Source organism: Oreochromis aureus, linkage group 4, assembly GCF_013358895.1.
Source record: "Oreochromis aureus strain Israel breed Guangdong linkage group 4, ZZ_aureus, whole genome shotgun sequence".
Taxonomy (NCBI): Eukaryota; Metazoa; Chordata; class Actinopteri; order Cichliformes; family Cichlidae; genus Oreochromis; species Oreochromis aureus.
In genome coordinates this window covers 5,712,947-5,729,128 of record NC_052945.1, presented here as the reverse complement: position 1 = coordinate 5,729,128, position 16,182 = coordinate 5,712,947, and the positions used below count along the sequence as shown (strand labels likewise).

Below are 16,182 nucleotides of genomic sequence, written 5' to 3'. Positions count from 1 at the left end.
ACCTTAAAAAAAATAAATATGAAAAAGTGACCCTATCTCAGCAGGGGCTTCTGCTACACTGCTACATTTATAACATCCTTATTAGATGTTCAAGTATTTGAGCCATACTGCTCTGAACATTATGCTAGTTATGCTCTCATGCTAAAAATGTTCATTACATAATTAGTCAGACTTTTGTTTTGTTGGACCTGTAAGTTTGTATTAACCTGTTTTAACTGATCAAATTCACACAGAAGCAGCAGTGAAAGATTTCTTTCAGAAGAAAGAACTCGTGTTTACATTAGTGCTGTTACAATCACTGTTAAAAGCAGGCAGTAAAATATCATACAACCTGTTTCAAAGATTTAAAAAAAAAAAAAAAAAAAAAGATGATTTTGTGCCGAGGTCAGACAGCTGCACTACGTTATAGGGTAATTTGGTGCAAGTACATCCTTGTAACCAAGAATAACTCAGATTACTTTTTCAGCAGCTGGTGAATATTACAAGTGTATTTCCACAGTTTTCCAGATGGAATCCTTAAGAATATTTCATGAATACTTTTAAAAGACAGGGACATTTTCAGTACAAGTAAACACACCCCACCCATCATTAATTTAAACAAACACGATGAGTCCGAGTCAAAATCAGTTTTTAAACATTTATTTGTGAAACCAAGTGAATTTAGAATCTGAGCTTCTGGAAGAACCACTTGTTCTTGCCCGTCTTGTACCTGAAAGAGAACAAACAGGAGGTGAGCTCAGTTTCTCTGATTAAACAGTCAAACAAAGCAAATATCACTGATTAGAATGTGGGAGCGCACACACACCAACTGCTTGCTAAGAGCAAATGACAAAATGTATCAAAGAACGGGTTTATTTTGATCATAATGGGATCTTTTTCCCTTGATTGTGCTGCCACTGGACTTTTTATCCACTTAACTCTACTTTGGAGCACATACTCATTTTGAAATCATGAAAAATGTAACCCTGATTGTACTTTATTAAAAATCGAAACATAAATCCTCTGATGTTAAATCAAAAGGAAATCAGGGAGACTCACCTCTCCTCAAACTTGACCTTGGCCTCCCGCCTGGCTTTGCGTTTGAGAGCTGGATCCCTGAAGACGTCCTTGTTCACAACAGTTTTGTCCAGAGGAATATCCACAGAGTATCTGAAGGAGTAAAAACATGGTTAAAGCCTTTGTTACTGACACCAGTGGCTGACTCTGCTGAGCACCTTCATACCTATAAGATATGAACAATCAGTATCGCTTTACTAGCTTCCAGATTCATAAATTACAAATGGATCATAAACATGCTCACTGTTCAAGTTGACGTTCTTCTTCAGCGTTGCATCAAGTTTGTTCAACGTTACACTGAACCAGACACATCAAGCACTTAAGGCAGCCTGTGTGGGTAAAAAGCCACTGATGCCAACCAGCAACTAACTGCTGTTTGATAAAAATGACTCCTCTTGTTCAATGAAGCCTTGTTCAACGTTGTTCTACAAATTTCAATTTGATCACATCTTCGATCAACAGCTGAACATCACATACCAGCGAGCACCAGCAGGATGACTTTCAGACCTCTTTATACCTCAGTCTAAAAAGGAAAGTCCCTGGAACAAAATGATAACTGGCCCACATTCTGAAAACCAGGCCTCAGTTAAAAAAATAAATAAAAAAATTAGGCAAAATCTCTTTTCGTCATCACATAAAGTTCTATGTTCTATAGTTTTTATAGGTTTTGGGCACCAAAGAGGTCTGAAGAGCATCTGTTCAGATAAAGTGACAGCAGCATTTAACAGACCTATTTATGTACTTAAAGGGATCAGTCATTTTATGGAGCAAAACAGCTGTCCTAAAATCCAGACTACTTTTTACTTAAGTGGCTCGTTCACCCTGAAGTAGTGACAATTATTCAGATCAAATGCATAACGCAAGTCAAGCATGTTGGTCGTTTAAAACAAGGGCATCAAAAAAAAGAAGAAGCAAAGAACAGCTGTTAACAGCTGGAAAGGACAAACGGCAACAAAAACATCTCCAGTAATAAAACTTTGATCTGAAGACACCACACATTCCACCTCTCTGCTTAAATTGGGATTTATGAATATGAGACTCAGAGAAACAGTGTCATTACACAAGTTTCACAATATTGATTATCTGTGAATGCGTCTTCCTGTGGGGAATAATAAATAATGGGAAGAACACTGTGATTGGATGTTTGAAAGAAGAATACCCAGCCTCCTCGATTAAACTCGAAACTTAACTTAAACTTACATAGCACTCTCCACAGGATAAAAACCACAAAGTGCTTCATAATAATATAATATTTTTTAAAAATGACAGCCTTTCTTGATAATATTGTATCCAATCATGTTACAGCTGTTCGACACTTTTTATAAGACATTCCAAAAGACTTCATCTGTCACCACCACCTTATTTTCTTTATTGGAAAACCTAATTATGTCAATGTAGATTAGACACTGACCTGGTGGGCATGAGGTGGTTGTAGTTGAACACCTTAACGAAGGCCTTGATCTTGGACCTCTTGGCGATCTTCTTCTTGCCCATGGATGTGGTCACCTTACGGGGATAGCGGTCGATGCCGGCGACCAGAGCGTGGCTGTAGGGACGGTCAGCGGTGCCATCGTCAATGTTCTGTGGGCAGACAGGAGGATGTAACGTCAGAGAGACACTAAACACAAGACAAAAAGCTAAATCACCACTGGAGCATGGAGACTCCAAATGAACTTCCAGAGCAATAATTTTACCCCTAAACAACTGAGCCTGGGGTGAGAGAAGCATTTCCCCCAAAAAATGCTAGGAAAGGGTGAATTTAGAAGTGCTAAACACAAACACAGGGATGATTAAGTAGTAACTCTGGCCAATCTTTAAATATTAGTCCCAGCTTACTTTCAATGTATTTGAAGGCAAAGAAATATATCAGTGTTTCCCCACGTATCAGTTTTACTTGAATGTGCTGCCCACCCAAGTAAAGCCAATTTTTTCTGGTGAGCTACCCAGCCTTTTATTTTATTTTTCTTTCCACCTGAGGGAATGACACCATCTGGTATTGTTATCAGAATCACTATACTTTTTTTTTTAATCCCAAAGGAAATTATATAAACTCAGTTTCATCCCATCTCATCTTTTCCCTTCCAGCTGGTCAGGTATGTCATAGCAGTCCAATATGATTCAGCTACCTTAACTATGGACATGCGCTAACTTGCCCATCTTAGAATACCTTCTGAAAAAGAGATGCCTCCTTCCCTGGAGCACACACGTGTGTACACCTCCAAACACTACTAGAGCAAAGTTAGTTTAAGCAAGGAGCTTGAGCTGTGCTCCACAGGTAACATGCTCCCCAGCATCCACCTGTAGGCTCCACAAAGATATTTACTCACCACTTCCTAGTTCTACACCCAATATATTTACATGAAGTGATGAGCTCTGAGCACAAAGCCCAACTGTAGTTATAACAAAATGTTTGTGGGCTGTCTGACTGAAACACATGGGAAACACTGGATACATGGACTGTAATAGAACTTTTTCTACGCCTCATCACATGGCCTGAAATTTGTATTCTTGGAAATTCAACATGCAGACAAATGTGACAATTTGTCTTTCAGATGGACAAATCTGGTAAGAGCTTGGTGTGTACATATTCAGGCACATGTGCCATACGATCAGCACACTCTTTTAACCGCCTAACAAAACTCCCAGAAGCTCTTCGATCTTACCTTGACGATGACAGCTTTGCGCCCGGCGTAGCGTCCAGCTAGGACCATCACCACCTTCCCAGGCTTCATGAACTTGCCCATTTCTGCCAGAAATAGAGGGCACAGTTAAACTCAGTGTTACTATCAAATCAAACCAGTCAATCCGCCAACACGTCTCCAAGTCGGCCTCTCGTTTATGCTACATTAGCATTAGCTTTCAGCTAGGCTAACCGCTTCCAAACTGTTTTCATTTTAATTATTTTGCTCGGACACATTATTAAGTGCACCGCATAAGCCCCTTTACTTATAGCAAAACCAACACAGCTCAATAAGATGTCTACACACATAAACAGTCTTATTTCACAAGCGGTTCAATGGGACTCTGAGCGTCTACACATCAAGGAAGCTGCCATGTTGAAAAGAGCACAGCGGGGACGAAGCGCTGCGATATATCTGCTTATCTTCTTTCTTTAGCAAACAAAATCTACAAACTAACGGCCACATCTGAACTAACAGAGTCGGTGCCGTCTATGTATCATGAAAAAAATGATAAAATGAGGCGAATTTGGAGCGATGGACGAAGATTGTTTCAAGGGAAATCTCACTCACTGATGCTGTTCTACGGCCACCGCTAACAGGAAAGGAAGTCCACAAGGTTTAGCTGAACTTTGACCCATCGGTCTGCCAACGTCACATCCGTAAGTATCGGCAAGTGAATGTTTTTTTGTTTATTAATTTTTATCAAATAAAAAATTCACCAGAACTCGATCATTAAATAAAAGTTATTATTTTATCATTTCTTTTTAAAAATAGGAACCTAAAGAAAAGAGACACCAGAGGCGGATTATTAGGTTTCTTTAGATTTTCACGGTATTGAACAATTTTCAAGTTATTTTAGAGTAAAACAAATACGCGGGACACAGAAATCTTTCAGTCGGTGGCATAGACACTCAGTTATGAAATCTAAATAAAAGAAATTAGTGTAAATAGGGTAACAAGAAAAATCACAGCGATTTATTATTATTTTATTATCTGCACCATCTGCAGCAGGATTCAGTCCCCTGACATTAAGAGCCTTCACACCGATGATGTAGTCATCCTCATGCTTTGCTCCATTAAACCTTTTGTGGTGTTGTGCAAATGTTTTTTACTCAGATGATGTTGGCGGGTCTGGTGGACCCAAGACATTACCGAGCATTACATTAAATCAATCCACCCATAGCAATTTATGTACAAATACCTAACAGATTTTTATTTATTCCAATTCCAAGCAATACAGATCACATACATGGTTATTATTTGGTGTTTACTTCTGTCCATTTATGAAGAGAACTATTTTGTTTTCTGTCTTATCTGTCTTTTCTAATAAAGATGAAAGTAACCATGTTCTAAAAACTTCATCATACTGCCTTGTAAAGTCACTGAAGCTCTCTTATCAGACAATCTTAGGTTGTGCATCACCCTTGATTTGCAGCTGGGACTGAGTGTGAGAAACTATAGCTCCTTCCCATAAGGCAGAGGGGTAAAATGTGCATTACAATTATTGTTGTTATCCATGAATTTTGAAATTTACTGCTTTACAATAAAAGAAGAAAATAGCAAGAATTTTGACTTTTTTCCCCCCTCTGAATTCTGGAAAAAAAAAAGAAAAAAAAAGAAAAAAAAGACGTGCCCACTTTTTTCCACTGGCCCTAATCCTCTTCCATTCATACTTGGTTCAAATTTGGGTATAAAAACAAACAAACAAAACAGTTTATTTTCCTCAAGAACATCAGTTTTAAAGTTTTTGATAGTTTTCTATAATATTTGTGTTTTCTTTTTCCTGTGAAAGGTGCTTGAAATGTCCCATTGTTTGAACCTTGTGTGGAAAAAAACAGGAGCAGAGAGGCAAAGCGCACACACACTCAAACAGGAAGCCACATATGAGAAGGACAGGGGGAAGGGGCACAACACCTCCACACTCACTGTATATGATCCCCAAGTCCAGTGGATCCAAACACTGTGTGTGATATAAACGTGTAGGGGGGAAGGGCTACAATGTGAAGTCATTGAAAATGTGTTATTTGATATTTTCTTCACAGAAAATGATGCAAATGATGGTCCAACAAACAAGGGTTAAACCACACAAGGGTTAAAAAACAAGCAAACAAACCAAATAAACCCGTCCAACCCTGCTCCTGTTATAAGACAGCAACTTCTGACCTTCACCATCATTAAACATCCCGAAATAACAGTGGATTTTAGCTAACAGGTTCAGGGTTGAATTTTAATTTTTTACTGGTAAATATCAAAGAGAAGGGCTGTTAGTCCCTTTGTGTTAGACACATGAGGTGTGATCAAGACCCAAACCATCTCAGCCTCAGTTTGTGCGAAACTGCATCCAGCTTGGATGCAGTTTCACTTACTGGTGAAGAAATCATCAATCACTAGGCAGAACTGAATGTATTCATGGTGGTTTATTGTAGGAGTTTGAAGGGAATCGGTACAATTCACTTCACAGACACATGAAGCTGTAGATGTGATTTATCTCGAAATTCCTAAAGAAATGTCAGTAAAATCTGTGAATTCAGTAAATCAGAAACCTAACCCAACTGTTCAACCAGTCCACTGCTCTGCACTGCTGCTGGGCACCTGTGTGAGTGCAGTCATTTGGCTAAAAGTTATCCTGTTATCACAGTTTCAACTACAGTGACTGCTCCCTGCTGTGTTTAAATACCTCATTCATATTAATGCATTCACAGTCACATTTTACCAAATGTAAATGTACGCACTCTGGTGGCTTGAAACTGAAACTGTTTTTATTCATCTTACTTTTTCCTCCTCTTCAGTCACTCACTCTTGTTTGGATGAGCTGTTTTCAGACAGCTGCGACCCACATTCTGCCCGTTCTGTTCTGCACAGCAGGGCCCTGTTTCAGAAAGCAGGTTTAGAAAACTCAGAGTTAAAAATGACACTCAGGGTTGAGTAACCCCGAACTGTCCAACTCAGAATATTCGGTTTCAGAAAGGCTGATAACAATTAGTTCAATCAACGCGGAGTTGCTTTAACCCCAAGTTAAGCGCACGCACGAGGATACATAAAGCCCTGATTAGTGGAGCACAGATTAAGCGAGTCACCATGGAGACGGAGGGAAAGAAGGCGCGGTCAATGTATTTTACAGCGCTTGAGGCCGAAATTCTGATGGCAGCATATGCCGATAACATGCAAATTTTGCGGAAAAAAAGTAACACAGCCTCAGCTGCAAAAGAAAGGGAGCATGCATGGCAAAACATAGCCGACAGAGTCAATGCGTGAGTGTTAATTTAAACATTGATCTAGGGATTTCCACCCATTTAACACGTTATTTTATTATATTTCATTTTATTTTTTATTTTATACATTTTATTTTGTGATGTGATGTGAGCGCAGGTGCAACCCAACAGGCCTCAAACGTTCCCGGCAGCAAGTAAAAATGAAATATAAAAATATAGTCCAAACAGGTAAGGTGTAATTGTATTATGAGCCATAGTGCTTGGTCTGTTTGTCCTATGTAAATCAATTGCAGTTAGAGGCTACATTAATTTTCTTTCTGTAAGCACTTATTGAAATTATCTGAGCACATTACAAGTACATATTTGCTTACTCTGTATGCTCAAATGTGACCCGTTATAGCCAACAGAAAAAAAGTGGAGGCCCGAAAAACAGGTGGGGGTCCTCCACCACCACCACTCACAGAGGCCCTCAGCCAAAACAGTGGGCGCCCTGTGGCTGAAGGCATCTCTGCAGGGACATCCTCTGAGTCAATAACCCCGCAAGACACAAGTGCCTACATAAGAGGTAAATTCAAAATAATACATTATGTGTATACATCCTTTCTTCACAGTCACCTTTGCAGTGCTACTCATTCATTTGATAAACTCTTTACCATAATGAATTATTTTGTAGTGAAGTTATTTTCCTACTGATTTTGCCTTCCCTCAGTCTTGGTTGTCTTTGAGAGCATAATGACAATGAAGTGTAAGGTGATTGGTATATGTTTGTTAATTGCCATTTGGTCCCTTGTAAGTTATAAGTGACCTGTAAACCTCATATTCTATCAGTTGATGGTGATGGTGTACTGCATCTGGTGCAGCCTCCTGTTGAGCCAGACCAACATGCAGTTGTGAGTACTCTTAATACTCCACAGATTATATGAGTTTACAGTAGAACAGCAATGTTGTTAATTTCTTTACTACAGGAAAATAATGAAGAAACATTGACAGCTGTTACAGAGGAGGAAGCAACAGAGACACTTTATGAGGTTTACATCTTACAATGGAAAATATAACAATTGAATAAAATGTGGTACTATAATAAAACCATGGACTTTCTATGTCTCTAACAGAGTGATGATGGAAATGCAGAGGAAGAGGGTCCAGCCACTTCTCCAACAAACCTTTCCTCAGTAAGATGTTCAGCACTGATTTACAACCAACCTAAGTAGGCATGTACTATGAATGTCAATGCTATTTCCTGTGTTTCCATAGCTCCCTGTAAAGCAGCTGTACAAGACCTATTTGATCAAGAAAATAAAAAAAATGCGACTTGGAAATGGAACACTTCAAACAGCAGATCCAAAAGACCAAGACTGAGATTTTACTGCTGGAACATCAGTTAAGGGTGGGTGAAGTGGTCAGAGATGGACGAATTATTTCAGTGTTTGAACAACATAATAATATACTTATTAATACTTTGTGTACAGGAAACACAGGCGACCAATAAAGCCAGTTGAACAAAAAATCTGTTTATTCTTCTTTCAACATGTTGAGGTGATGGGTCAAAGGAAATGATTGTGACATATGGTGTCTCTGACTGCTCTTCCATCTTGTATGTCCGTGGGAGGGTCAGGATGTTCATGGTTTGGATCACTGCTGATGTTTGGTTCAGAAGGACAGTGTTCTCCTCTAATTGTGGCAATGTTGTGAAGAATCACACATGCCACAATAATGTCACATGCCCTTTCTGGGGTGACCCTGAGTCTTTGAAGGCACTGGAGCCGGGCCTTAAGCATTCCGATAGTCATTTCAACTCTGGCTTTTGTCCTGCAATGAGCCAGATTATATCGCTGCTGTGGGCCCGGTTCAGGGTCAGGGTAAGGGGTAAGCAAATAGGGTAAACATGGATACCCCCTATCACCAAGCAAGTAGCCAGTGAACTCTCCTAAGACAGAAGGATACACTTCAGTTCAAATGTCCCTGTAGCAATTGGTCTTTATATATTTTAAAGTATTTTCAACTCACCATGTCCAAATTTTGTGCTCAGTGTACATTCACGAAAAATTCGTCAGTCATGAACAGAGCCTGGCCACTTGGCTTCCACATTTGTGATAATGTTGGCAGCATCACATGTGATCTTCACAGTGCAGAGAACACAAATTAGCATCCATTACCATAATGAAATAATGTGTTAGTTCCCTGTAGCATTTCAAACTATGTACCTGTACATTAATGCTGTGGAAAGACTTCCTGTTCACATAGTCTCCTTCATTTACTGAAGGAGCAATGATTGGAATGTGAGTGCCATCTATACAGCCAATCACGCCTGGGAACCCTGAAAATAAATGTAAAATTTAAGTAGTAGTTCAAGTATCACCACATCATGAATTAAGTTTTGTTCATCCTGATACCTGCAATTTTGTGGAATCCTCTTTGATAAATCTTGTGGGTCTATGACCGGGAACACCACAAACGAGTACAGGAGACGTTTCAGTGCAACTGTAACATTCCTGACTGCCCGACAGACGGTAGCCTTGGAAACGTGCTCAGCGTCACCAATATTATACAGAAAGCTCCCGTTTGCAAAAAAACGAAGTGCAATACAAATAATATGTACAGAACTGAGAGAATGTCCGCGATGTGTCACATGAGCAATATAAGGCCTGAGGATGTTATTCAAATAAATTATAGATTGTGCTGAAAAACGGTAACGTTCACACAGAAAATCATCAGGAAATGATCAAATGTCCAAACGCGCTCTAATCACTCTCTCCCGGCGGAGAGCTCTGCAGAGAATTTGGGCTTCAACATCTACTGGCTCTTCAAGGAAGGGGCACGCCATGTCTGACACTTCCTACAGTCAGGTTTCCGACAAAGAGGCGGAGAAAGTCAGGGTTAGTTGAAGTAAACCTGCTAGGGGGCAGGTTAGCTTCACGGAGTGTGTCGTCATAGTAACTCACTCAGAATTAATCTAAACTCGCTTTGTGAAACCGAAAACCCAGAATTTTCGTTAACTCAGGGTATACTTACTCAGAGTTTGCACTAAACCGGCTTTCTGAAACAGGGCCCAGGACATAAACATTGGATGCATTCTCATAGCCGTTCTCTCTTCAAATCATTGGCATTAGAGTCTAATCTATAGACTGTAGCTATAAATAAATAACCTAGATTAAGCCATCTCTCAATGGGCATTACCATTAGGCTTTTAGAAACAGAAGAGATAAAGCCTTGTGAGAAGCTCAGCGGTTCATTTATTACATTTAATTCATTTACAGACAAGGTTCCATTAAATAAGATTAAAAACTAAAAGATAAACATCATTCATATTCCAATATATAATAAAACAAACAGATGACCCAGTGTTTCTGCTGTTACCAGACTGAACTGCTACAGTTACAGTACAGCTGCTACTTTAACAGTTAACTGTTGAGCTAAGCTATTGAATAAATAAATATGTCTCAATACATAAATAACACAACAGCTGAACAAAAAGCAAAAAAAGGGGAAAGAATGAGAAAAACATAACAAACCTATCCCAAACACACTTTGCCATTCATGTAACACATGGTGCACTGGTCTCGTGCAGGAAATAAACTCAGAGGTTTGATACATACTTGTGGTCACAAGAACACTGAAGCTTTAGTCCCAGAAACAAGACTGAAACTACACTCAGTTTACAGGTGCAGTTCACCCCAAAATCAAATTTACACAACAGTCCTCTGGTGTTTAGTGCGGTTTGTCCTTCTAAATGGTTTTGGTTTGCAGTGGTTCCAGAGATATCTGCTCAGCTGTAGAAATATATGCTTATGCTGAATAGAAACTAAATGACACAGTCGGTCCCATAAACTTATTTTTTTACATATATATTTATTAATTACTATTCAAATGTTTGAAGATCATGACCATCCCTACTATATATCCTTTGTGTAGGAAACTAATCAGCAAAACACCAGAAGGTGGCAGTAATGCATTTAACCTGTGATTGACAGTCAAATCCCTGTTCCAAAGGACAGAGATGAAGATGGTGCTCGAGGCTTTATGACAACACTACACAAACCAACTGGTCACCGTGGCTACGTCCATCTTTTGTACCACCTGTGCTAACTACCAGGCAGTAGGTGGCTCAGGAACTGTGCAGTCTGTCCCTCCTCCTAAAGCTAGCATGTCAGAAATCACAGGGTGGGGAATTCCCAATGAATCTCACGATGTTTTGGCTTTAAATCATAACAAGCAGCACTAACAGCCAAACGATAGCATATAGAAATTCAATTTTGGGGTGAACTCTGGCTTTAATAGCATCTACGGTTTATACATTCAGTTATTTAGGACGTGCAACTGAGCTGTCTCAGGATGATGGAAAAACAAAAAAAACTTTACATCTACAATCATGTCAATTTTGGGATATTCTCATCTATATGAGCTGGACTGAACTACACCTGGAAGGAGGAGGAAAGCAGCAGTTTATACAGGGTCAAAATGCTTTTTTCAAACCTGAAACACCAGAAGTGACAACAGCTTCATCTGCTACAGCTGCATATTTCTTACATAACACCACCCGTTTGGGTTTTCCTCAGCAGAGGAAACCGTAACGCGCGTTTTCCTTTACGGGCTGACCTGAGTGCTGCCGTTTAGCCAGTTTGCTACACATGATTTACCAGCTGAATTATTCATTCCGAAACAGAAGCCACTGCACTTTTCACTCAGAACAATCACCCGTGACAGCTCTTGTTTACCGTGGAGAGGCCACGGTAGAGCAAACTTCCCGCTCATTCATTTACTTCCTGGATTCTCTGACTGGAAATTACAGTAGTGATTACTGTAAAACTCTCACACAATGTTCGCTGCATAGCTCACGCCACAAACGGGTACGACAGGGGAATGGTACAGTATGATGAGCAGCACAGGTCGCTAAGGTCAGGAAGGCTAAAGATGAGGTAATCTCCATCTCCACAATAAGGCATTTTTACAGTACAAGCAGCTGAGTCTTTGATATTTTAATATAGCAGGAATGCAGACTAACACGACATTATCACCCATGCATGTAGTGTAGACATCACATACTTGCACTTAACTTTAGAAGGGTTGCTGCTTAGATAACCTTTAAAAGGCTACATACTTAAAGCACAAAGTCATGCTTTTGGTCCTGAATGTTTGGTAAGAGCAGTTAAGTTCAGCTGATAAAACAAACACTCTCATCCTCAGAAAGCATCTTTAATGTTCTTGAGCTGCCGAACAGCCAGATCCACAGGGAGGTTAAACCTGAGGTGGCTGATGCGACCCAGGATGCGCAGGGCTCCTTCGAAGCCGGTCTGCGCCATGTAACTCCAGGAGTGATAGTGCGGGTGTATCAGAGTGCCCGACTTGCACAGCAGGTTGAGCCACGATACGAGCCGCTGCTCGTTCAGAGCCATGCACACCAGAGCTTTGAACTCCGAGTCCGGTCCTCGCTTGTAACGTCCATGCTCCTTCAGCACAGTGTGAATGGCCCACAGCAGAGACTGCTTAGGCGTGACGGTTACTGGGCCGGCCCCAACGTGCAGGCCGAAGGATTGAGAGAGCTGGCGGGCTGGTGACTCTACGAAGGCCTTCCCGTTTTTGGAGTGGTAGTACTTTACAAAGAGTTCCCATGGGTGCATGGTTTGTGGGACCGGTCTGTAAGGCAGAAGGCAGGAGATGGGTGCCAGCACTACGCTCATGGTCTGAGAGGGTGAAAAGAGGCCGTGAGCCAACAAGTCTTTCAGAGCAATGGCCAGCTCCTTCCTCACAGACGTTGTCAGCTCGTCTCGGGCCCCCAGTGTGGAGCTGCTGGTGTAATTGACAACGTGTTCGACAGATGGGTGCCTACGCGATCCCAGAACTCGCACCTTCTCCACAGCTGCCTCCAGACGCTGCAGCAGGGGTCCGTAGTCCTGCACGCACAGATCCTGAGGCCACATGCTCTGGGGGACGTGTCCAGTTGCGCAGCCAAATTGGCTGGCAGCAAAGATTTGCAGCACGGCCAGGGCCTTCTGGATCAACTGCAGGCCGGTCTCTCGCATCTTCTGGGCCTGCTCTGGGTCCACTGCAGCAGGAAGAACCACAAGAAAAACACATATTAGGAACGCACACATTTTCACAGACTTTACAAATGCTACAAAAGCAAAAAACTGGACCCTGTGTTATCAAAGCTACAGTTAAGAAATCCCTGTATACAACAAACAGACAGAGTGTCCGACCTTTCTTCTTTGCTCCCGGAGATCTGGTGTTGGTCCCTGCTGCGCGTGGCTGCTGGCTGCGTCCATCTGACAAAAGAGGGTTCCCCACCTCATCTTGTGGAAGAAAATGCCAAAGTTATCATGTGAATGAAATTAAAAATGAAGCTCATTGCTAGCAAAAGCACAGCTCAGAAGGCTGCATACCCTGGATGAAGTTGATGAACATCTCCAGATCCCTGATCTGTGTTTTGAGCTGCTCCACCAGCTGCTCTTTTACTCTGGCTGGGTTCACTATCTGAGCAATGGCAGCGTCCACCCTCTGCCTCAGCTCCTCAGGTGACAAGTTCCCGATGTCCTCGTTCAGGTTTACATCCAACTTTTTGATCAACTCGTCAATGATGACCTGGAAAGCACAAGACAGGCTGAAGGTTAAACGCCTTATGTGTAATGTCACTGCCTCCAAGAGGGAGTAGGAGCTTTTGAATGTTAAGGACATTCTTAAATTTAAACTTGATGGCTGTGTAAATACGTTGCTGTTGAAAGTTGCTTATTTGCACACCCAACAGACACTAGCTCCAAATTTGGCTGATGACATCATGGAGATCACTTCGACTTTCTCATGGTTGCGTGTCATCACTAACACACAGTTCAAAAGTCTAATGAATAATGGATTGGCTCAGCTGAGAAACTCTTTTGCTCTTAGAGCTTATAGTCGCGAATGAATCTGTCAAAATGTTGTACTTTAAAAAAAAAACCCTCATTTAAAAAAAAACCTTCTGAACATAACGTGATCTCGAGCAGGTTATCTAACAGTGATCTCCCCTAGATAAAAGAGCCATCTTCCTGACAGCAAAATCTTTCGCTTTAGTCTCAAGTTCCTCACCCTTCCAGATCACACTAACTTTGATTTCCTGTTATATAACCTTCAGATATGCCGACAAAGAGATGGCACAAAAAAAATAACTCAAATATAAATATAACTACTTGTACAGCTTTGTGATAACAGGATAACCTCTTTACTTTTTAAAAGACATAACTATTAATAGGTATGAGAGAGAAACAGCTATATCCTTACAAAACCCGGGGCACGTTGAGGTCAGATATTTGACTTGTTCCACCTGAGATGAAACACGCAAACATCACATTATATTGCTCAGCATTATGCAATGTTTATGAAAGCACCCAAGGACACTTCAGACGGTGGAAGAGCTTGAAGTTTTTATTTGCACTTTGGTGGTTGTAAAGATTAAAAGAGAAACAGCGATTGAAGGCTGTCATGAAAACCTGTAAAGAGCATTTAAGTGCTGTGATGTTTACATTGATACAAACCCACCTTCTGTCTCTCCATGACGACGGACTGCGGGAGCAAGTCGTAGCTTCCCTCCTGGTAGGCGAAGCGCTCAAGATCATCCAGCTGCGTCTTCAGCTGGAAAATGAGATCCTTCTGTTTTTCCCTCTGCGCTTCCAGACGTTCCCTTTTCTCCCTCTCACTCTGACAGGAGAAAAACACAAACAGTCACTCTAGATTTTACAGACAGGAGGAGCTGACAGTGTGAGCATCACAACACTGAAACAGCATGTAACAAACAGACACCAGTGTGGACGCTTTGCCAGCATCAATAAACGGAAATTTTGTTCCCAGCATTTTCCAGTTAAGATGAAAAACCCAGAATATTTGGGCCACTTCAAGGTCTGACAAACACTGAACACGACTTTTACACAAACCAAACTCTCAACGAGACATCAGGTATCGCTTCATACTCACCAGATCCCCCTGCAAGCAAAGCATGCGAGAGGGGAGACAAAGAAAAAGGGCTTTTAGGTCAAACACATGACGAAAATCTATAGTCACACACACAGCAGCTAACGAGGACATGAGGCTGTGGCCGGAGAGGTGTTAAAAAAAAAAAGAAAAAAGGCAGGAACAAAGCAGGTGGCTTCAATATCCCTGTGCAAACACAAGCCTTTATTAAACAGATTGAGATCTGCTTGAGGCATTTTTATTGAGCCTGCACCACTGTGACTCACACGCCTGTGACAAAAGACAAAAGGAGACATTTTTTCCATGAGAGATAAGAGTTCTGCAGGAACAACACACAGGTGGGCGCAACAGCCAATCCTGTGATGCAATAAAGACACTTTAATCAGAATAACTGGCTGCTAGAGAGTACATGTGTGCATGTAGGGCAGTTTAATAGCGCTATGAGCATTTACCCATCAGAATAGACAGAAAAGGAGGAGGCTGGAAAACGATACCAATTAGTACAGGTATGCATTGTTTATCCAATATTAATGTTGACACAGAAATAGCTTTTCAACCGTTTGGTACAGAATACCAATAATATACAGCAATCCTAATATATGGAGTGAATGTGAGTAATAATAGGGATCAATTACAGAGCAACACAAGGAAATATTTATTTTAAAATTATGACACTTCTCATCTGCGCACTGAGTCTGGAGGAAGTATAAAATCAGAGTCCTCACCGAGTTCTCCAGCTGCTTGGTGTCCTGAGCCCTGCAGCCCACCACATGCGGGCATCCCCTGAAGGCGAACTCCTCCAGGTCTGCCAGCATCCTCTCCTTCTCCTCGCTCTGTGCGTGAACGATCTGCTTCAGTCTGAACTGGACCTGAGCGAAGTGAGAGGTGAGTGCGAGGAGAGAGGAGTTTAGTAAGTCCTGCTCCTCCTCGAGCCTCCTCAGCCGGGAGGTCATTTCCTCCTCGCTGGCCGACGTCGAGCATCTCTGCCTCGACTGAGCGCCGCTGCCGCAGCTCCCGCTCTCATCCTCGGGGCTGGCCACAGCGCCCACCGGAGCCCACCGCTCCCCTGCTCCGGCTAGCACAGCCTCACTATCCGAGGCTGACAGCTCGTCTGTGGACATCTTTAAACAGCCGACCTCGCTTCTGAACCGTGTCCGCTTTAATGTCGACGCTTGGAAGATGGTTTATTTTGTAATACTGAGCCGAAAACAAGTAGGATCAACACAGACGGAACAGGTGCAACGCCATCTTAGGAGGAAGGATGATTCATACGTCAAAACGCAGGCAAGTCAAGT

General features: G+C 41.6%; 2 protein-coding genes, 1 long non-coding RNA gene and 1 pseudogene across 3 annotated transcripts; 1 reads left to right on the top strand and 3 right to left on the bottom strand.

Moving 5' to 3' along the window:
- Positions 1-623: 623 nt before the first annotated feature.
- Positions 624-4,398, bottom strand: rpl27 (ribosomal protein L27). The gene is made up of 5 exons (XM_031751058.2): positions 4,308-4,398; positions 3,720-3,802; positions 2,468-2,637; positions 1,039-1,149; positions 624-709 (listed from the first exon to the last, which is right to left on the bottom strand). Exons 2-5 carry the CDS (start codon positions 3,798-3,800, stop codon positions 661-663), a joined length of 411 nt encoding a protein of 136 aa, XP_031606918.1. The 5' UTR covers positions 3,801-3,802; positions 4,308-4,398; the 3' UTR covers positions 624-660.
- A 2,999-nt stretch (positions 4,399-7,397) lies between these two features.
- Positions 7,398-8,438, top strand: LOC116329113. Its single transcript, XR_005612767.1, has 5 exons — positions 7,398-7,514; positions 7,778-7,839; positions 7,915-7,977; positions 8,062-8,121; positions 8,204-8,438. It is a non-coding gene; the product is annotated as an uncharacterized LOC116329113 (long non-coding RNA).
- Positions 8,431-9,773, bottom strand: LOC116328684 (annotated as a pseudogene).
- Positions 9,774-10,162: 389 nt separating this feature from the next.
- Positions 10,163-16,168, bottom strand: rundc1 (RUN domain containing 1). Its single transcript, XM_031751099.2, has 5 exons — positions 15,613-16,168; positions 14,459-14,617; positions 13,330-13,528; positions 13,147-13,239; positions 10,163-12,992 (listed from the first exon to the last, which is right to left on the bottom strand). The coding sequence occupies exons 1-5, from the start codon at positions 16,006-16,008 to the stop codon at positions 12,130-12,132; spliced, it is 1,710 nt and encodes a 569-aa protein (XP_031606959.1). The 5' UTR covers positions 16,009-16,168; the 3' UTR covers positions 10,163-12,129.
- Positions 16,169-16,182: the final 14 nt, after the last annotated feature.